At 40.9% G+C, this 22,551-nt stretch overlaps 2 protein-coding genes across 9 annotated transcripts; both read left to right on the plus strand.

The window, feature by feature from the left end:
• The first annotated feature begins 1,987 nt into the window (after positions 1 to 1,987).
• On the plus strand, positions 1,988 to 5,755 carry LOC101475014 (phospholipid hydroperoxide glutathione peroxidase). The gene is made up of 7 exons (XM_014412302.4): positions 1,988 to 2,130; positions 2,887 to 2,981; positions 3,075 to 3,219; positions 3,498 to 3,649; positions 4,564 to 4,588; positions 4,754 to 4,813; positions 5,184 to 5,755. Exons 1-7 carry the CDS (start codon positions 2,065 to 2,067, stop codon positions 5,214 to 5,216), a joined length of 576 nt encoding a protein of 191 aa, XP_014267788.3. The 5' UTR covers positions 1,988 to 2,064; the 3' UTR covers positions 5,217 to 5,755.
• Positions 5,756 to 6,797: 1,042 nt separating this feature from the next.
• LOC101486656 (phosphatidylinositol 4-phosphate 5-kinase type-1 gamma) lies at positions 6,798 to 21,621 on the plus strand. 8 transcript variants are annotated; one of them, XM_012916831.5, is made up of 18 exons: positions 6,798 to 7,120; positions 10,837 to 10,865; positions 11,008 to 11,097; positions 11,241 to 11,371; positions 11,459 to 11,576; positions 13,242 to 13,394; positions 13,829 to 14,128; positions 14,364 to 14,572; positions 14,649 to 14,732; positions 15,107 to 15,155; positions 15,320 to 15,404; positions 15,495 to 15,665; positions 16,509 to 16,665; positions 16,765 to 16,833; positions 16,925 to 17,480; positions 18,108 to 18,182; positions 19,958 to 20,044; positions 20,150 to 21,621. In XM_012916831.5, the coding sequence occupies exons 1-18, from the start codon at positions 7,027 to 7,029 to the stop codon at positions 20,150 to 20,152; spliced, it is 2,460 nt and encodes an 819-aa protein (XP_012772285.1). In that variant the 5' UTR covers positions 6,798 to 7,026; the 3' UTR covers positions 20,153 to 21,621. The 8 variants fall into 8 exon arrangements, with proteins under 8 accessions (XP_012772285.1, XP_012772286.1, XP_023010376.1 ...); XM_012916832.4 differs by having other exon boundaries at positions 19,961 to 20,044; XM_012916834.4 differs by lacking the exon at positions 6,798 to 7,120 and adding an exon at positions 7,156 to 10,354.
• The last annotated feature ends 930 nt before the right edge of the window (positions 21,622 to 22,551 follow it).

A 22,551-nucleotide genomic window follows, 5' to 3' on the forward strand; every position in this document is an offset into this window, starting at 1 on the left:
TTTCTTTCTCAACTTAAATCTCATCATTCTTTCCAGGACTTAAAAGTTGTCAACTGAACATAGTAAACTTTTCTACAATGGCGTAGTGCCCTCTGTTGGAAGAATAATGAAACTATGGTGCTTTTTTTTTTTTCTTCTTTTGCTTTTCTGGACATCATGAATTATAGGCTCACGTGGTTTTAAAAAGTCAAGTATCACATTAGATTAGTGTATATCTGCTAAGTGAGTGTAGGTATCCAGTGGTCCTTGAGATCTTCACTTCATTATATATAAAATATGATACTTCTTTAATATTTTCATGTGTTTACATACAGTAAAATAGGCTGTATTATGAATTATCCTATATAGTGTGCTCATGATAGAGAATAAACACATTCAGTCCAGTGTTTTATCCATTTCTCACAGTCTCGTTTACAAAAATAAGCAGTCAGGAGTGACAGCACCTCAGGCCTCAATGGCATCTGTTAAGCCAGCACTACTCACAGTCTCGCCCATCTTTTAGGCTCTACATCTCCGTGTTTATACACACACACACACACACATATATATATATATATATATATATATATATATATATATATATATATATATATATATATATATATATATATATATATATATATATATATAAATGCCAATGTCATGACTTAAACTTGACTTCTCCCATCTCCTTGTCATATGGCAGTAGTGAAAAAAGACAACATGACAGCAATTAATAAAATATATATGTAATCTCTGGATGAGGTGAGCCTGCATTATTATAGTTTTTCTAATGGACAATCAGTGTGTCTCTGTTGCTGTGACAAGGCTGTGCATCCAAGGCATCTGTCTCTTTCTGATTTCACAAGCATATTTAGACACAAACTTAAATGAGGTATTCCCTGAGTTGTCCTACTGCAAGTTGTTACCCAGTGAGTGAGTAAGCACAAATCTCAGCCTTTAACGCTACTGTAGGAAGGAACAAAGTCTGTCCTTGTTTTGAGCTCTGAATCAGTTTTTTAGCACATTCTCTTTGTGGGTGTTTGTTACAACTTGAATCTAAGGCTCTCGCTCGCAGAAACTGATTGAGAATGTCGAGCTTCAGGTGGTCACTAATGGCTCTTACTGTAAGAGTAAATAGGCCACATATACACATAATCACACACTCACTTTTTTGGTTGATGACGATGGCGTATCATCATCTATCTTTGTGAACATGAGAACTCAAGAATAAGGCAATGTTGATGCCATCAGTGCAGAGTTTGAATCTTAGTGAGTGTGACCTCATGGTCAAGCTAGAGATCATATTTTCTGAAATAGTATCAAATGGATACTATATTCAAAATGTCAAAGTCAAGGTCAGAGGTCAATTCCTCTGAAACTCTGAAAATGAATGTGGTAACTCAAGAAAGAGTTCACCCATGCTGACAAATTAATACCATAGATGTGTCTACAAAAAGGCTGAGGGGGAGCATTGGCAGTTGCCAGTATTTCTTTTAGAAACAAACTCCAGTCGAGGAAAACTGGGGATGATGCAATTTCAATTAATTTGTTCAAGGGAATACTAAAATGACAATCTTAAGATGAAAATGTTCAATTTTATTTTATTTATATAGCGCCAAAATACAACAGCAGTCGACTCTACACACTTTATATAGTAAGGTAAAGACCCTACATTAATACAGAAATGTAAAACTGAAACTTTTGATTTAATTTACAAAAGGACGAAAAAAAGAAGAGGAAGAAAAAGGGTGAGGAATATTATGGATGTTGTTCTAAATATCAGGTCCATTTGAGTAATGTTGCCCTGTAAGACTTAATTAACTTTGATTAATTAAAAAAAAAAAGTCTACTTTACAAGCCATAACGCTGTAATGGGATGCAATGGGGTGCAATGCACTCAAAGACGCATCGAGAAGGAAGCTGCTGCAGTCGCTTGTTAGGGCTCTGTATTTGGATGATTTTACGCAGAATATTCTGTGCTTACAAAATCACAGTTGATCCCATGGAACACCAACCCCTTTGCTAGGCTCTTTGTGGGCGGAGCCGGAGGGTCGAAAAGGTAACGTGATCAGTGTGCCCATCATGTGGCTGTGGAGATCGTCCGCAGTCTTGAGTGTGGTAGGGAGCAGAGGAGTATTGAGAAGTATGGTAAGTGGACATAGCACAGATAAAACCTGTCCCCTGCTTTATATTGCCAGGAGTCTAAAAAACGCGAATATGTCTTCTTATATCCGCTGTAAAACATTAAGTGTGGCTATTTTTAGACCGCAGTGCAACAGATAAATGGATCCGATGTTTGTGTTGCTTCAGCTGCTAACGCTAGCTTAAACCCGTTTATAGCGGACCAGGCCAGGGGCGCTATTTAACAGTTCAGCCTCAGTCGCTGCACACAGCGGACTCTGTTCGAGCTTATAATAGATGTATTTTGTGATGCTACAATGCTTGGGTTGTCTGTATGAAGATTAAAAACACCTCTAAAATTGCTAGTCATTCCCGGTGATAAGAGAGCTAGGTGATGTAAGCTAACGTCAGAGAGAGCCCGTGTTTTTGTGTAATCGCTTTATTTCCTCATTTAGACCGATTAAAGCTGCTATTGGGAATTAAAACGAAGGCTGACTGGAGACATTTGTTTTAATCAGCTTCCCACCCCTCACCCCCTCCTCTGCTTATTAGTGGCAGGCTTGTGTAAAGGTACGAAATGTTGCCTTTACAGATTAAACTTGTTATGTGTAGAAACTGATGGGCGGAGACGTGATTGGTGACACAGATGGGCCAAAGGGCACCTATCATTGAGAACACTGACTAACTTGGTTTCTCTTAGGCCCTATAATAAACCCATCCTCCGCTGTTACTTAACCACACAGCCTCACTCATGCACGCTTTCCTTTCTTCACCTCTGTGCAGTGTGCTCAGGTGGGAGACTGGCACAGTGCCAAGTCCATCTATGAGTTTTCTGCCAAGGACATAGACGGGGATGAGGTGTCTCTGGAGAAATACAGGTAAAAGTAATATTAACACAATCAACCACTTGGCACCAGTAGTTAATGCTTGAAATTAGCATTTTAACCTCACTTTGTGCTCTATTTCGCCAGAGGGTATGTGTGCATAATCGTAAACGTAGCCTCTAAATGAGGGAAGACCAGGGTAAACTACACTCAGCTAGCGGGAATGCACGCCTCCTATGCTGAGAAAGGTTTACGCATCCTGGGATTCCCATGCAACCAGTTTGGAGGACAGGTAAGGTGGATAAACTCCAGCTGCCTTTATTTTGTGCTTTCTCAAACAAATTATTTATGTGGCCATAAATGCAACATGAGTTAATTTCACTGTTCTGTGTGAATAAAGTGGGCTGGCAGAGAGGAGACCGTACTAATTGATTTGCACTCTGTACCAAACATGCGTGCTAGACTGTTGCATACTTCGGATCTATTTTCCAATTGGTTATATTTATATCTGTGCATGCTAACATTTTCTAGCTTAATTTAGTAGTTGTTTGTTGTTTTTGTGGCATTCAGGAACCAGGGACAGAAGCAGAAATTAAAGAGTTTGCCAAAGGTTACAATGCTGAGTTTGATCTCTTCAGTAAGATTGAGGTGAATGGAGACAACGCTCACCCTCTGTGGAAGTGGATGAAGGCTCAGCCCAAAGGCAAGGGAACCCTGGGAAAGTAAGTTATTCTATGTTTCTGTTTTCTTGGCAATATGTCTGTCTTTTAATAGTGTACAGTGACAATGTTAATGTCGTATCATTCATGTCCTCCTGCAACAAAACCTTCCTGTGTCACCTGTAATCTCATAAGTGAAGTCTGTGACTGAAATTCTGGTCATGGATAAATACAAATTCTGTGTTTCTACACAGTTTCAAGTGTGGTAGCTTAAAATTGTAGCCATGGAACAGACTGAGTTTAAAGTATTTTGTAACTATTATAATGTTCCACGCGGTGTTGAAACAGCAGGCAGGCATGACGTCATTTTACCCTGAAATGGGAGTTGCTCTTAATCCCACTGCCTTCATCCTCCCTGCTTCTTGTCGTTTTCTGCTGAGTTTGTAGAAAGACGTTTACATGATTTCATTTCTTGCACTGTCTACACTTTGCTGCGTTGTAGATGAACTCAACAAGGGACGTCAAAACCCTGTTTTTTTTTGTTTTTTTTTTTTGTTTTGTTTGTTTGTTTTCTTTTGACTGAGTTTTGTACGTTTTCCTTCCAATAAAGAACACAATTCACATAACAGCAGGCAAAGAAATCATACAGTAAAATGCATAAAGTATCAGGGGCAAAATAAGGATCGTGGATCGTGTTGCTATGCGAAATGTCAAGTATTGTTTGTTATATGCAGAATATCCTCATTACTCACATCTGCGGGTAGGAATCTAATTGTCATATACAGGGATTTGCATAATTATTGATTTTTTTTTTTTTTGTATGTTTTAACTGGGAGTAGGATAAAAGGTGGTGTAGCCAAAAAAAACAGCAAAATCTGCACATCAGTGTAAACCCACAGAATTCCAGTTTAAATAAACAACAGACTTTTAATGTTTGCAGTATGGTTTTCATTTGTACTTTATTTTTTTTCCAACAGCAACATCAAATGGAACTTCACAAAGGTAACTAAGCTAATACAATCAGAACTCAGAACTGCAATGCTCTTCAGTACTTAATGCTGTTTTTTTTTTGGGGGGGGGTTTTTGGGGGGGGGGGGGGGTTGTTGTTTTTAACTACAACTGCATTTGAAAATTAATGCTTTTCATTGCTCTCTTATTTCTCACCAGTTTCTTATAAATAGAGAAGGACAAGTAGTGAAGAGATATGGCCCAACCGATGATCCCAGTGTAAGCCGCAACCACACTTTTTCTCCAGTATATACTTGTGCATTCTCTAGAATACAGCACCTTTTGAATGATGTGGGGTATAAGACGCTTTCAACCTCTGTGTGCATATTCTAGTAATTTCTGTTAATATATGGGCAAAGAGGCCCTGTGCAGTTTCTATGCTGATGTTAATGTCAGAGGACGACTGAAACTCTTCAGATTTTGAGACAGTAGGTTGTTTGTGACTTTTGCACAGTGCGTCTCATCACTCAGCATCCCAGCTCTGTAACCATCTGGTCTGCCCAGTACACTTATCTGTGTGTTATATGTAGTATTTGCTGTTATTCTTCAACTCTGCCGTAGTAACATTTGCATTTGTTTCTCTGTGCAGGTGGTGGAGAAAGACCTGCCCACGTACCTGTAATAATACAGTCTCATCTCCCATGTGTTTATTTCACCTTTGACCTCTCTTATGGACTTCAGGGTTGTGTCTGTGTGCCTGAACCAGTGACGGCCTGCCTGTAAACCCAGCACTGGGTGGGGCACGGCCTGATAATCCCTTGCGTGCAACTTATCTCCAGAGCCCACTCACACTAAACCTCGTATGACCATAAGAGAGAACATCCACTGGTTAACCAAAGTCGAGCCACTTCACAGCATACTTCAAACAGCCATTACTTTTTTTAGTCCAATACAAATACCCTCTGTTCTGAATGTTACTTTGACAAGTTTGTTTATGTGTCTTTGTCAGTTTTATGTGAAAACACTGAAGGCAATAAATTTAATAGATTTCTGCATAGCTACTGATATTATTGTTTGCACTTAAAACGACAAAGGGCCAAATGTTGAACCTGAAAATCATGGCTTATATAATGAAATTAGAAAATAAATGTAGTTGTGAATATTGTGTTGATGTGTTGCTTATGCACCTGCACAACAGAAGTAAATGATGGTAATTCTAAATTGCTAGAAGTGTCTGTTTATTTCTGATAGAGTATGTAAAAGCTTTGAACCACACAGCATTCTTATAACACATATTTTTCCATATAGTTCTCAAGGCCTTGTTTTTGTTTGTTTGTTTTGGGTTTTTGTTTTGTTCTGTCATTTTCAGTCCAGTCCTTGACCATTTTTAGAGGAATGCTTGTTTGTTAAGCAACTTCACACTGATCTATGAATTATTTAAGTATGATTCATCAACCTGTGTTGTCTACACATAACAGAAAACTAAACAAAGATCCAGTTTTGTTTTTTTATTTTTTTGGTTGAATCTATGCAAAATCCCAGAGCTTGAAATACATGAAATAGTTTTTTGTTTTTCACCAGTGAGGTCATTCCTAAAAATTAAAAAAACAGGTTTACCGGCATGGTGTTCAGTGTAAGAAATTTGTGGAAACTGGTCAAGTGGAAGCCAAAAGAAGTGGCAGACCTTAAAAGTGCTCTACAGCAGATAAACAGTATAACAGAGTGTTAGGGCCACATTAAGAAAAAAAAACTAGTATTCATTTTGAGAATAAAGTCAATCCACCCCCCAACTTGCATGTCTCTAAAATACTTGTGAAAACGAATTGTTTATTTTGGGGAACTTTGTCTCATTTATACCTAAAAAAAAAAAAATTTTTTTTCTTAGAAGCGATAATGAATGAATAAATAGGTTGTGTTATTGTGGATATTTTGTTGGCCACTGGTGTCTTAACACAACATACATCCTCTTTATTGCATAACAGTGTAACCACTGGCATCCTTGCATCATACCAGCCCTTTAATATGCACCAATACATCCAACTCTTTATAGTTCGTGTGTTGTTGTTTTTTCCCTTGTGACCAAATGCAGCTTTCTGCGCCATTGTTTCAACGTCCTTATATTTACAGAAGCTTCTTACTTTTCTAAGTTTGAAGCAGCACCTTCTTACACGTACAGGCCTATCGTTGCCCTCCAGTGTATCCCGGCCTGCTGTTACTTTGCTGAGAGCTGCGGGCTCACGCTGTAGTGGCACGCGCCCTACCCGGTGCGTGATAATGACGATGACGCAGAACAGCGGCAGAGATGATCGGCACCGCTGGCACTGAGCATGTCCGCGCCGCTACACTTCCACAGCGATAAAACCTGCATCCGTGGAGTTATGTGGTGGGCATTTATAGCAATAAACATCGGACCGGGGTTCTGCATCCAGCAACATCTGGTTCCCGCTGAGGAAGGACGCGGCTGCGCATCGTGATCAGGAACCGTCCGGGAGATGGAAGCGGGGACTGCGGGAACCGGGGATGACGGCAGCCCGAGCGAGGCAGCGGCCGCTGGCCCATCTATGCAGCTTGAATTCGGGGACCCTGGTTCGTATGTTTTAGTGAAATTGTCAAACGGCCATCATTTTTGGTGGCGGTTTTATTAATAGCCGCCGCCTATGAAAGCTGATCTAACCCGGGAAGTTGGGCATAGCTGGGCTGCATCCTACCCTGCAAACAGTGCGTGGACACAGCTAGGCACAGACGAGAAAATCACACCAAAACAGATCCACAGAGTAGTAGCCCAGGGTAATCCCACTAAAGTGTGGGACTAAACAATAGATTGGTGGGTTGAATAACTCAAGATTGAAGTCACTGTGTTTTTTTAAATGCCACTGACTCACCGCAGGCTGGCACCAGCACAAGGTGCACATTAGGGATGTGTCCACACATTCCCACAAGACCAAATAAAGCTGAGCTGAGATGAAAGTTAATTTTCCCAAATGAGTACGTGGAAGTGTTTACTTGCATGGCAAACACACGACAGCAGTCATTTGTATGTGCATCATCATTAACAGGCTGACAAACACACCGTGAGCTGTTGAGCATCCATTGGTAAACGTTGTGTGCTCTCTCGGTCTCTGTCAGGTGTCATTTTATTCTCCTCCGCTTCTCTCCGTCCTCATAATTCTTGCCATCTGTCTGGTCCTCTTCCGAGCTATATCTGGAGAGTGGCTCATGTAATCTCTTGTGGAATTAAAACATAAATCACACAGTAATCTCTTAAATGCATATCATTTTCAGGCATTGCTGTGGACACCACTGCTTCACATACCACAGAGCATGCCATGGCATTTTAATTTTGTTATTTAATTTTGCAGCAAATTTCCTTTCTGTGCATGCTCAGGCGTAAGCGGTTCACAAAATATATCTGAATGCAAAGAGCTTCAAAATCTACCCCCATGTCTAGTTTCACATTAATGTCACAGCAACAGGCCACCATTTCTTCCCCCCAGCTGATAAGGAAAAGCTATAATCCTCTTTGCCATCAAACGCACAGCCCTTAAGGCATATTTCTCTCAACACTGACACAAAATATGTCATAACAAGAATACCTCAGTGAGCTCTCAGTTACTGCACATGTCCTTTAAACTCTTTTATTACACATTCAAAGTAAATTCATCTTACAGGTGGCCTGTCACCCACATACTAATCTCAGATGACCCAGTGGGGTTTGTCCTGTTTATTGCTTGCAGCTCAGTGACACGTTATTCTAGCCTGACCCTAATCCCACAGAGACTCTTTGTGTGCACGTCCACCCCAGGATACTCCTTCTCATTGTTTTGCCTGAGAGGCTTTGTTGCAGTACTAATCTGCAGTCTACAGGTGGATACATCCTGACAAAAGGCAGAACTTTTTGCCCCATTGCCACTCAAAACAGTCCACTTAACCCCTCAAAGAAATCATTTAATTCTTCATCATCCACTTATTTTTGTTTGTGCAATCGTGCGCATCATGTGTTCAAATACTGGTTTTTGTGTGTGTGTGTGCAAAATAGTGATTGAGCATTTTCGATTTTACCTATGGTGATGTCAAGTTGTAATCAGTCAGTTTGTCTAACACATATTGGATTGATTGTAATGACCAATAATTGTTTCCGGAGGATGAACACCTTTGGTGATCCCCTCACATTTTCACTGACACTACACAGTTCACCTTTTAGGCTTTGAACTTAGTGCCTGACCAATATATTTGTGGGGCGATGGACCAGCCGATATGAGCTATTCTTCAATATATTGATCCTGGTATTTATTATATCAGAAAAATACACATTTTAAAAGTGTCACGGTCGTGGTAGTGTCCTCCAATCTCTTTGGCTGTTGCTGTGGGTTTATGGCAGGCTTTAGTTTCTCTTAAAAATATCTTCTATAGTAAATACCAACAGAACAGTGTGTACTCCAATTTTTTCTCTGTTGTCTCCCTGACACACAAAATCTTGCACTTTAAAAACAATCCCACCACAAACACTGCAAGGTAGGAACCAAAATTACTTTGCAATAGGTATGTTGAGATAAATAGTAATTAATAAACTTAATAATGAAAAACCATAAAATTGTATTATAAAACCTGATGTGCATTATAAATCAACAGCAAAAGTTACACAAATGGCATGTGACCAAAAATAAATGCTAGCGGAGTAACTATGGTTACAAAGGCAAAGAAGAGAGGGAAGAAACACCGCTCATCTGTGTTATGAGTGGTTATGTTGCATAGTTTGTCCACCAGAGGGCACTTTGCACTTTCCTGTTGGTACCTGAGCTGAGCATAAACAAGTAATACACTAACAAGATTATTTTTACACTGTGTTGTCATATCATCTTAACAAGAACTCATAAGTAACTGCACATAATAAATGTTGGAGAGATCTATTTATGTTTCATGTGTTGGAAAGAAGAAAATAATTGCTGATATATTGGATTTCTAAACTGTCAAATATTGGTGTCAGTTTTAAAAATCTTTCTCTAGCTCTGGTCCTAACAATTGCCATTAAAAGATGAACTCCATTAACTGTTAGCATCCTGTAACTGTAACCTAGGAACATTGTACTCATGAGCAAACACATGCAAAACTAATGACACTCCTTGGAGCCTCAGCTGTGCATTGTCTTTAGAGCTACTCAGCAAACGCCCCACTGAGATAGTGAACAGCTGCTATTTTGAAGCAAAGAGTCGGTAAGAGGAGAATACACTTGTATTAATGGCCTTGGAGGACTGTGTGCTACCCATACTTTTGTTAAATCAAATATTCTGCATGTTAGTTTAAGTTTATGACAGTTGAGATCATACTTGCAAATTATGTGATCAGCAAACTGCTCTGTTATGATTAACTGACAGCAACATCTGCTACAGTGTCTGCTGTGTACTTTAACATGGCTTTCTCATGCATTATCTCAGCAATGTTTTGTTAACCTTGACTCTCATACAACATGAAAGTTACCATGAAGTTGCTTCCTGCTCTCTCATCCTATTAAATACATACAAACACAGCCTAGTTGCGTCCTTCCTGCCGCTTGGAAAGATTTTTTCCTAATCCTTGCATGTGATTGGTCGGTGATGTGATCTGGACACCTCGGCCAATGGCAGCACTCAGATTAAGAAGGAAGTCAATCCAATAGAGTTTTTACCTTCTCTCTACAAATCTCACTGATCCAGGAATAGAAAACACAGACGGTACGCTGCAGCAGCCTGACTGTTGGATGTCAGTTTCACTGCATCCAGTATCTTGTTTTTCTTTCTGGATTATCAAACAATTTTTAACTTGTAGAGACTAAACTCTTCTGCGGTGAGTTTAAACACCAATTTACTTGGCAAGATTAATAAATGCTGCAGAAGTAGCGTTTGAACATTTCCATTTTTAAATGAACTAAAATGAAATGACCCTGAGCCAAGGAATGTGGAACAGAATGCTAATGACAATGCTGCTATACTGGCTTTTTCAAGCTCTGCAGATAAAGTTTTTCGAGTTAAAACCTACAAAATTAAGAAAGTTTGAGCTGATGTTGCATACTATCATGTAGTGCTCATAATCTATGTTGCTACTCTGAACTAGGATCCTGAGCATCCACAGAATGAGTCTGGTTGTTTCTTTCACTTTGGGATATTTGACGTGTGCTTTCAGTCTAATTTGGGGCTAATTATTTAGCTTGATATTAAAGCTACATCTGCACACTCACTCATGCTGAGTAATGTACAGATGTGGGCACTGAGTGAGTGAAGTGTGAAGAGTTTACAGCTAAACATTTTTCTCCTTCTTTCTGTCCACAGATTCAAGCAGGAAGGCTCAAATAACAGAGGTGCCATTGTTGCTTCACATTCTACACCCCTCACCTGTCTCTGTGTCTTGCATCTGCTCGATCTGTTCTCTCATCTATTTGTTGCTTGAATAGTTCATTTCATTGTAACTTTCATGGGAATAATACACATTATCTGTGACAGATGCCGTCCCCATTCGGATCAAGCCAAGGGCATGAGAAGAAGATTGGCCACAGGAGGGTCGATGCCTCTGGAGAGACGACTTACAAGAAGGTTTTTCTTTTATTGTTCTTTTTTTCTTTTTTTTTGCCTGTTTGCCTCTTAATACTGTTTGTAGGTTTTCGTGGCATCACGATTTCAACTGTTTGCCACCCACACCTTGGTCTGTTGCTCTTTTCTTTGTTGTCCGCCTCCAGACAACCTCCTCTGCTTTGAAAGGTGCCATCCAGTTGGGTATCGGATATACTGTTGGCAACCTCAGCTCCAAGCCCGAGAGAGATGTGCTCATGCAGGACTTCTACGTGGTTGAAAGCATCTTCTTCCCCAGGTACATTCATATCAGTAAATGTGCATACAATTTCCATGAGATATTGCTTCTTATCCTCTTTCTGTTGTCGCACTTTACTCCATACAGCGAAGGCAGTAACCTCACACCAGCCCACCACTTCCCAGACTTCAGGTTTAAAACCTACGCCCCTGTGGCCTTCCGCTACTTCAGAGAGCTTTTTGGGATCCGACCGGATGATTACCTGGTGAGATACTTATTTTCTCTGATGACTCACAATGCACTCAGTGTATTTAAGTATCATCTAAATTACAGTGTAACTAAACTGTTATTCCTTTACACATGGGATGAGCAGTGAAGATTTTCATAAACTAAAGATAGCATAGCTTAGCCATCAGTCTCAATTCATCAGCTAATATCCTTCTACACATCCTAGTGGAAAATCTCATATAAAGCACATTATTTAAGTTGCATTAGCCTTCCTACAATTGTCACTGTCTCTGCAAGCCACTTTGTAACCCACCTCCAAAGTCATCCTGACTGAAATGTGTGACTTGATTCCGAGTATTTCGCTGTAATTTAACTGTTCTCTCTCAAACTATATAATCCTGCCCAAGACCTCCTATTTGTCAATATTTAGCTTGAATTGTATTTGCATAGTAGGAACATTGTGGGAAAAGCAGTATGTCAATATCATTTCCACCAGTTATTAGACATGACGCAATATTTTTAACTCAGATGATCATGTGACACGGCAAGGCGCCCATCATGTGTCCATCCACAATTTAAATATCAGTCCTCATCCTGGAGTATTAGTCAGAGTATATTAAAACTTACACATAATGATCTTCACCTGTGTTGTGCTCAAGGTTAAAGTAATAGTTGCTGTGCTGTGAGCACCTTTACATTTTTACAAGAATTACCCTTCTCCCTAAAGCATTGGTCAGATTTCAGTGAAACTTGCACACAATGATAACCTAATGAGTTTCCACTCAAATCATGCCCAAGGTCAAGGTCAAGATCAAGGTCCCAGTTCTCAGTTGCACGACCATTCACACACTGTGCATGTGCACATGAGGTGACATAGCGTGTTCTCAGCAGCACATTTAAGCTCACACTCTACCTGTGCCAGAGGGAGATTAGCTGACTAAAGCCTTCCTTTTAAAATTCCAAGTAGTGGCAGCAGACGGTTAGAGCGGTTTGTTTTGGTGTCTGCATGTGTTTGTGCTGCCGGTGGAGGGGTGGAGTAATGAGATAATTGCATTTTGTCAGCTAAGCCATAGAAAATTGCCTTCCTATGTGAGGCAAATTAGCTACAATCAAAGGGTACGCGCTTACCTCTCAGCTCATTTCTCCAGCCTCCAACCAGAGAATTACCTCAAATACCTCAGATGTCAGATATAGTGAGAAGTTTGCTGATGCTACTGGAATGCCTCCATTAGGCTAAAGCTTAACGAGCTTTGGTAAAACATCATCCCTGCTTTCTGTACACTTTCATAAGATAAATGAATGCAACAGTAAAGATAGTAAGTTCATTTGAGTGACTAATACAGCATTAATTTGTAGTAATCTCAACAGTCTATACACACATAGTTTCTTTTTTGTGCTGATGAGTAATGTCGAGTGAGTGGGTAGATGCATTAGTCCTTTGGTTGGATGGTGGAAAGCTCTAGTGGCTCAAACATGAGCAAAGCTATGCAGCCACCCAAAAAAGACATAATGAATATTGTACGAACTTCTGACTATCTAATTATTCTGTCAAAACAGGTGACACAAGCATAATATGAAATTAATGAATTAGTTTGCTTTTGTAGCATTTGCATGTTAAAAACATGTTTCCAGAGATCGTAAAGTCAGACTGTTTGAATTGAGGTTAAATTGTACTCTGTGTTTTATCTGTGCTTCTGTCTAGTATTCTCTGTGTAATGAGCCACTGATTGAGCTGTCAAATCCAGGAGCTAGTGGCTCAATTTTCTACGTGACCCGTGATGATGAGTTTATCATCAAAACTGTGCTGCACAAAGAGGCTGAGTTTCTGCAGAAATTGCTCCCTGGATACTACATGGTAAGTATCTCATCCATTAGAATCATTTTGGGAAAGTAAAATGAATGATTTCCATAAGTGTGATAATATGTTAGGAGTTGGAGAATGAAATCTTGCTTTGGGTTTGAACTGCACATGCCACAGAAACTTCGAGTCACCTTTATCCTCTTAATCCAAACCTCCGCGGTTGGCCCAGGTTAGCGGTGATGTCAGCAGGTGGTGGTGTTGTGATAGGTGAGAGCACGGAGTTAGGCTGGGTACTCCTTAATTGGTGAAGCACGGACACGGTGGAGAAACACAAGCATGAGCTGAGGCCTGGTGTTGAGTCACGCTGTTTCGCATGTGCATGGTACTGAAATGGGGTGGAAGCCACAGATTGCAACCAAAATGAACCACTAATGTGCCACATTTTCTTCCCTGCGCCTCTCTCCCTCCCTCTATAAATCCCTCTCCAGAACTTGAACCAGAACCCCCGGACTTTACTGCCAAAGTTTTTTGGCCTCTACTGTGTCCAGTGTGGAGGAAAGAACATCAGAGTGGTTGTGATGAACAATATTCTACCACGCTCCGTGCGCATGCACCTCAAGTTCGACTTAAAGGGCTCAACATACAAGCGGCGAGCATCCAAGAAGGAAAGAGAGAAGTCCAAACCCACTTTTAAAGACCTGGACTTTCTGAGTGATATTCCTGAAGGCCTCACACTGGACCAGGACACATACGGTGCTCTGGTCAAAACGCTGCAAAGAGACTGCCTGGTAAGAGGGCAAATAGAAAGGAGCTGGATAAACTGGTCTTTGTAAAAGTAGATTAACACTGTGCATCTAGCAGCCAAGCCAACCACACATCTTCCTGGTAGTTCATGAAAGAATTTGAGGAAAGCAGAAAAAAAAAAAGCTTAAAAGGCTCTAACATTAATTCCATACTCAAATATTCATAGTTTTCCTCAAAGATTTCACAAATATTTATTGCATTTTATGTGTTTTACATCAGGTTCTGGAGAGTTTTAAGATTATGGACTACAGTTTGCTGCTTGGGGTCCACAACAAGACCCAAGCAGAGAGAGAGCGTCAGTCTCAGGGCTCACCCATCAAAGGAGGGGATGAAAAGAGGCCCGCAGGGCAGAGATCCTTGTATTCCAGTGCCATGGAGTCAATACAGGGAGGCTCCACATGCAGGGACACTCTGGAGCAGGATGACACGTAAGACAGCACTTCAAAAAGCCTCTCCTCATCCTCACCTCAAATATGCACACGGTAACTTTTCTGCTCTCTTTAGTATGGGTGGCATTCCAGCTATGGGTGCTAAAGGGGAGCGCCTCCTGCTGTTCATTGGAATCATTGACATTCTGCAGTCCTACAGGTAGGTGATCAGTGTGTGCTACTTGTGAGACAGTGTGCCACTGAAGAAAACGCAACAACTAAGGCTTAGTTGGGTGCAGAAGTAGCACCGTTCTGGGAAGATTATTAAGAAAAAATGCACTGTTAATACTCAAACCCTTAGTTTTTTACTGGGAACTACTTATGTCATCAAGCATGTCATATTTTAAATAGCTGCAAAATCATTTAATAATAATATGCAGGTGGAAGGAATGAGGATCTACATAAAGGTTGATTTCTATTTTTATTTTTATTTGGGAAGATTGCTTTATGTCGGCAATATTAGCCACTGATTTAGCAGTAAACTGCTAGATATGTGCGGCACCTAATAAATAATTGAATTTTTCCATCTGGCAGGCTGATCAAGAAACTGGAGCATTCCTGGAAGTCCCTCATCCATGATGGAGTGAGTATCTTTTATGTAACTGTTATGTAATAGTTTGAATCCAAGCCCAACAGACCAGTCTAAACCATATCTTGTTTTTTGTTTTACGGCATATATTAAGGATAGAAAATGTTTATATATTTTATCTTCACTCTTTCTTTATTGGGACCTGTATTCTCCCACAGGACACTGTGTCGGTTCACAGACCGAGCTTCTATGCTGAGAGGTTCTACAAGTTCTGTAGCACAGTTGTGTTCAAGAAGAGTTGCTGTGAGTTCGTGCACAGGTCGCAGTTTGTAGTGTTTCCTCTGGTCCTAATAAAGGGAACGAGTCCAAGTAATCCGTCTGCTGAATTTACAGCACTGCGATCGTCTCCATCCAAGAGAGGACGAGGGGTTCTAATGTCCAAGTCCAGTGCAGGAGCCAGCTCGACGGGGCAGCGTCCTTCACTGACTGATGACAGGCCAGAAAACTTGGACAACTTGGAGAACCTAAGAGGAGCTCGCAGTTTCCCCATGCTGGAGGACAATGGTATGACCTTTTCTAAGCTTTAATGGAAAAAAATGACTTGCTAAGAACAGAGAAATATTTCCCACAGGGTGCACAAAGGTTTCCTTTAAGGGTTTTCTTTCTTTCTGGTAGAAGGGAGTTTTTCCTTCCCATTGTCGCTAAACCGCTTGCTCATTAGGGGCTTTACCTTTACCTTACAGTCTAAAGCACCTTGACGGAACTACTGTTGTGATTTGTGTGTTAGGAAGTTCCTTAAGAAAGCTTACGTCTCCTTTGTTGTTGTTGTTTTTACACCAAGTTAAAAGCTAATACAGCAACACGATTTCTAACCTTGACACTGACGTCCTCTATTTTCTGCAGCTGAGTGCTCCTTTTCCCTTTAAGTAAAATAAATCAAACATTGTTTATTATTAACGTGCAGTGATGAAGCAGCAGCATAGCAGCATCAGAAACAAAGTATAAGTAAAAGTAACAAATCAATACTAGATGACACAGGAAGGGAATAATATGAGGTGTGCACAACAATACCAGATGGATATTACTTCAGTAAAAAAGGGAGCATTTGTAAACTTTCTAAGACCTGTAAGAGCAAGAATGTAAGAAGACAATTAAATTTGAATTTTGCACAGGTAACTGAGTTTAAGGACCACTGCAAGCATATGGCAGAGTTCAGATATCAGAGGTTCAGAGAAGAGTGCAGTGCAGTGTCGTACACTCAGATAGATCTTTGTTCTGTGGTACAGCCTCCTGAGATGCACCTTTAATGTTAGTGTGCTCTGTTTCTTAAAGAATTTATGTCCTGTTCATTTTTTCATCTCTCTTGCGCACACAGCTCATGATCTCTTACTTAACTATGCCCCTCAGGGAAGGAACCGCCCTGCACCCCTCCTTCATTTGAAGATGCCACCACAGCATCTATCGCTACCACTCTGTCATCAAACAACTCCCTACCCACCACCCCATTCGATACACCTGAGCACCCTCGCTACAGGAGGCAAATGCTTTCACCAAACATTTCCAGGTGAGAATATCTGATGAATATAAAATGTTATATCTAATCTGCTCTTATGATATTGTTCTTCCACGGTCATGCTTGCTCTGTGCTTCTGTCTGCTTTCAGGTCACAAAAAGAGATAGTTGAGGTTCACGGTGAACGCCAGGACACCATAACAGTGGAGGTGGAGCTCAGGTAGATGCATATGCAGTGCAAAAATCCCAGGATGGTTTCCATTTATTCATATGTGGTATTCTAACATTGTTCTATGTCTTGGTTAATGCAGTAAAATCCCAAAGAGCACGGAGCTCACACAGATGACAGAAATCCCCACATCCAGCCATCCAGCAGCTGATCCTCTGCTTCCTGTCACTGCATCATCTATGTCATCCACTCCTCCTTCTGTTAACCCCTGCTCTCAGTATTCATCACCCAGCCTTCCTCCTTCCTTTGTGTCCTCCTCCTCCACCACCTCTCAGTGCAGCGGGTATTCATCCTCCACACTTACTTCATCAATCCGTCCGTCCACCAAGCCACTCACATCTCCTGCTTCTGCTCAGTCTTTAAGCCTTTCTTCTCCAGTCTGTCATTCTGCTGCACGATCCACAGGTCCAAACAGCTCCACCCTTCCTCCTGCATCAGCATTCACCCCCATCTGTCCGGCATCCTCTCACTCCTACTCCCACAACTCCTCTCACCACCTGCCATCGACGCCCCCCTCCTCTGTCCCTCAAAGCCCCCAGGTGTGTCAGCAGTCACCACGTACGTCGCGCAATCAGCTGTCTGTCTCCAGCAGCCACGACTCACTGGATGGAGAGGTGCAGGTTTCCGACATATACTTTGTAAGTTCCCCTGTTTTCGCACTCCAATTCTTCTGGTTCTTGTTTTGCAGAAAATATTCCACACTAGATACTAACCAGTTTAAAGTAGGTAAAACAAACCACAATGATCATACAGCTGATTTATGAGAAAATCCATTTTCAGGGAGTAAAGATGATTTTATCTGATGTTTGTCTTTGATCTGCTGGGTCTTTTGCAGTGGCCCAGTCAGGACAGCGTGGTAGAGTTGTGATGGTGAGGGGGGGGAGAGGGGGCTCTATCTGTTTGCACGCACTATAGGAAATGCTCCTGCTTTTCAAAATGCTTTATTTCAACTGAAGCATGAGGCTGCCAGGAGCCACCGTCCATGCTTTTTGATTGTTGCCTTTTCTGCACAGCATGATTCTTAGCTGCTGATCTGCAGTCATTCCTCCTCTCAGCTTCACTCACAGCTCTCCACAGCTCTATCCTTTGTGGGATTTTGTTTGTCTTTGCTGCATTCTTCCATTTATTCCACATTTTCTGCTTTATGTTTCTCTTATAACTCCTTCTATATTCTCATGCATATTATTTTTCCATATAATTTTATGCTCAGATCACTTCATTTTCATGTGTGTGTCCGTGTGTGTGTGTGTGTGTCCATCCATCAGTATGCAGATGGCAGATATTGGGTGTACTCTCCAGTTCTTGGCCGTCGTAAGCTAAACTCTAGTTCAAGTTACAATGTAAGTCACCATCAAAGTAGTTAGCTGTGCATTAGTCCAGGTGATGTTTGTACATACTAGACTACACTGGTAGTAACTGTTCCATTGGGCCTGTTGCACACATAGCTACTTAATGATCTTTGAAGGTAAAATAAAGTCTGTTTCCTATGATTTATTTCATGCGGATGTCACAAGAAAGGGCGCTGCATATAAAACTGCATGTCATGTAGCTTGTTGACAGTAAAGATTAGTTGGAACGTGTAGGTTTCTGGACCTCTAAATGAACGTAGTACAATAGGTAAGGATAAATGTGTGTTTGGTTGATGATTTGATTGTTGTAACAATGCTTTTTGGCAGTAAATCTTATTCCATTGGAAAGCCAGTTTTTCCCCTTAAAATGTCCCACATTTATAGGGCAAAGGCATGCCTACGGTTCCTAAGTGCTGACAGGGTGAGAATCTATATTGCCGTGGTAACAATGAAACATTGGACAATGAAAGTGAGGTCTCTAGATGAAGAATAAAATAAAAATACAAATTAAAAAAAATTGGTGTTGATGTAAATACCAATGTTAACTGCAGTTGTTAATATGTAAACATGATATTGTGTTGTATTAATGTAAACATTGTACATCAAAGTGGTATTGGATCTGATTGTCTAAAATCTGGCAGCATTCAGCGTGGTGATGGCTGAGGGATCAAAGCTGTTCCTTAGTCTGTTTTTGTCAGTGTGGATCTGAAACATCTGCCTGAAGCGAGATGTTTCAGATCCATAAATGACCAAGGTGAGATGGGTCTTAAAGGATTTTATTAATTTTCTTGGGACAGTGGGAACTGTGCAGATATCGGCTGTATCCTTCAATTTAGAGATCGCACTTGGGTTCACTCCAAATAATAATGCAGCTTAGTTTTGTGGAACATACAATCAAGTAGCTCATCCAGACCAGTAAAATGTGGCACGCTGGGGGAAGACGCCAACTGACCATTGCAACAGGGTCCATGCTCACAGGTGCTGCTAATCAGGCACAAATCAGCCAATTGATTGTCAGCACCTGGGGTACCAGAGGCTCGAAACAAGAGTCAACAGCAGAATAAGCTGTTTGGCATTAGCAGAGAAGATTTGGCAAGTTTTTCATGGCCTCGACCCACAAATGCATTTTCCTTACAAGTGTGGCAGCAGAAACAGGATTTCCACCAGGAAATCCTTGGCAAGAAGCAGTTCTTTGTTACAACAAAGAAATAATCAACCAAACACAAATGTCCTTACTTTTTGTGCTACATTTAATTGACTGTAACTTGTACTTGCTTTGTGCTTTTAGTGATGTTCAAGCTTCTTTGAACCTCTTTGAATGTAATCATCCTTTCTGAGGCAGTAAATGACCATGGCGCTAACGTTTTAAGTTTCCATATTACATTAATTATTTGTGACTTTAAAAAGCAGCAGCGAAATAATTTACAACCAACAAAGAGGGGAAGTAATATCTAGTTCACACAGACCTAGTTTCCCTTTTGAAATGATAGAGAAGTTGGAGAAGTCGCCCTTAAAGCTGATCTGCATGATTTGGACAGAGTGGCTATGGCTTGATCTGATGATGAGGCTTTTATTTCAGATTCTGATTTTAATATTTATACATGCATCACCTTCAGAAGCCACAACATGCAAAACTGCACATTGCAGCTTTAAACTGTTCCGGGAATAGGGATTGTCTCTGCAGAGCTCTGTTTCCCAAATCAGTGTTAAGTCCTCTGCTCTTCTTTCTTCTTGCGCTTCCCTCTGCCGGCTGTGTTTGGTAACAGCAGACTCAGGAGGATCGGAGCTGGGCGTACTCTCCTCTGCACTGCAGCTCAGAGTCCAGACGGGGCTCAGATGGGGAGAGTGAACCAGTAGGTGCACGGTTCATTCATGAGTCAAAGTTAAATCACAGAACAGACACGAGTGGACGCATTTGCTTTGCCAGCCTCTCTAATGTTAATCTTCTCGTTCTCCAGTAACTCACAGAGGAGGCAGCATCGGTGGGTGCAGCCAGAGGTCATCTGTGAGACTTTAATGATGAAACCACCAGGACGCTACGAAGAGTTCACGCTGATTGGCCAAGCTGCATGTGAGAGCTTGCTTTGCCAATAAAAACCAAAGGAGTGAACTTTTTTGGAAGTATTTAGCTGAGCTGAAGAAACAATCAAAAACCTTACAGTATTATAGGCAACATTTTAAAGCATCAGCTCCAGGACAATCTTACTGATATCAAGTGGAGGTATCACGCTGGCACTGTGAATGCTTTCAGTGTTATAAAAACGGGGCTCTCTGTGCAACAAACACAACATGATAAATTTTAGAGTTGATCCCAAAGTTTCCAGAGATACCAAACCTTCACGTGCTTATTTTCTGCCTCTTATCCAGAATCAGGTTGCCGGCTGGAGGCAGGCGAAGCAACATAGTCCAGATATCACTCTCTCCAGCTCTGGCTATGCAATATGGACATACTGTACGTGGTACTTCTTTGTTTTTGACTCTACCTGACTTTACAACTTCATGCTTTATTTGTGTGTCCATTTGTCTTTTTCACTAGAGGCATGTCAAAGCTGTGTGTAACTTTATTCCTAGCACTTTATCGGTGTACCAGTGGCTAAGGTCTTTTTATTATAATTATGTGTTTTATTATCTTGTCGTCAGCTGTTGGTCGAAAACACACTCAAACACAGTTGATGTTGTGGGTGTCGTGCGTGCAGTGTTCTCTCTCTTTCAGTCCACTCGACAAACTCTGATCTCACGATGAAAGCTTTGTTTACATTGCCTTACTGATTTTAACTAAGGTATAATCGTAACAGTTGTTTATTCATATTTTCTGATAATATGTAACGAACACAAACTCTTAAATCCATATGCGACTGTGAGAAACTGCGTTTTATAGCAGTTTAAACAAGAAATTGGCCAAGCACTTACTCGTTTTCCATATTCAAAGAGGTGAAGAGAGGGGAAAAAATGAGAAAAAAGGTCTTTTGTAAATTGTTGATAATCTGTGTGTGCTGTACCACATGCATCTGTGCCCTTATGTCTCTGTCTGTGCATGTGTTTGCATGCGTATAACATGTGACTGGGAAACGAATATTTTTTGTTTGTCAAAAAGTTGCTATCGCTGTTCAAGGCCATGAAAGTCCGAAGCAGCTGCACGCCTGCTGGCTACGCCAGAAGAGTTGAATCGGCCGAGTCTTCAGCCACCCCAGATTAATCAAGATTTACCAAATTAAACAAAGTACGAACTGAAGCATCCAAGAAAAGGCACGCCATACTATCCTTCTTCCACACACTGTGATGCTGGCTAAAGCAAGTTTGTCCCCCTGACTGTGTCCATAAGCAGCACTGCACCACATCACTGTATTATTTGAAGTTAACCTGCCTCGTTGTAGGTGACGGTGTTTGTAGCTGATCACTGTGTAAAATATAATTAAATTATATTGTGTAATTTGTTGTTGTTGTTGTTTTCTAAATCACGGTCACAAACCAGTTGTCCACTAGATGGCACCAGAGTGTCTCAGAAAAGGAATTCTCAGTGCCTGAAACGTCGCACAGTGTTTCTCACCCCTTTTAGTTGAACCGTAGAATTAAATTGCATAAAGACATATACCAGAATATCATCTGCTTATAGGTCATTTTATTGTGTTTCTAATGGATGATAAAAGGGGGGCTTGTATTTAAAGCCACGCATCCCACTCCTCCACATCACACTGACATTTCAAGGCATGCAAACATAATGATATGACATCTCGACTGCTTTTCTGGAGATTGTATTTATGTATTTATTTTCATAAATCGCCAGAGGACTTACTGCTATAAATGCAGCGCCATTCGAAAGAGATAGGGCTTCAACCAAAACAGCTCACCAGAAATTTTAGCTGATAGTCTGCATAAAGTGATGCTGGTCATAGTGGTTTCTATTATAATGAACAGAGAACAGAGGAAAGACAGAGTGATGCTAATTATAAGCAATAAAAAGTACTGAGGAAATATACTGAACTACAGCACGCACTTGGGTGTAGCCTATACACAGATGGGGGACAAATTAAAGGATAAAACAGCATAAAGGTGTTTTAATAATGGTTCTCTAAATGTCTGTAACACAACTGGAGAGATGACACAGCACCCTTACAAAATATACTCAGTCATTTGGTATTTCGATGATAGCGGTGGAGAGATCCAGAAATCTGCCAAAGTTGTTCTGGTGACTGTGAATGCTGAAGCATATGATTCACATCATTTTTACACTCGTCAAGCCACCCCTCGTGCCTCATGAATGGGAGCGTCGTCATCTCGGAAGAGACTGCTGTCACTTGAAAGAAATGTTTCGCTGCAGGATAAAGCTTATCGCTGGATTCAGCAGTCTCTCTCCTCGAAG

This window comes from Maylandia zebra, linkage group LG18 (assembly GCF_041146795.1).
Source record: "Maylandia zebra isolate NMK-2024a linkage group LG18, Mzebra_GT3a, whole genome shotgun sequence".
Classification (NCBI taxonomy): Eukaryota; Metazoa; Chordata; class Actinopteri; order Cichliformes; family Cichlidae; genus Maylandia; species Maylandia zebra.

Bases quoted from the DNA above. Each gene is read 5' to 3' on its own strand.
- LOC101486656 (XM_012916831.5), top strand. From the start codon at position 7,027: ATGGAAGCGGGGACTGCGGGAACCGGGGATGACGGCAGCCCGAGCGAG. The intron at 14,573-14,648 runs GTAAGACAGCAC...TGCTCTCTTTAG, and splicing joins ACTCTGGAGCAGGATGACAC to TATGGGTGGCATTCCAGCTA. The intron at 16,666-16,764 runs GTGAGAATATCT...GTCTGCTTTCAG, and splicing joins CTTTCACCAAACATTTCCAG to GTCACAAAAAGAGATAGTTG.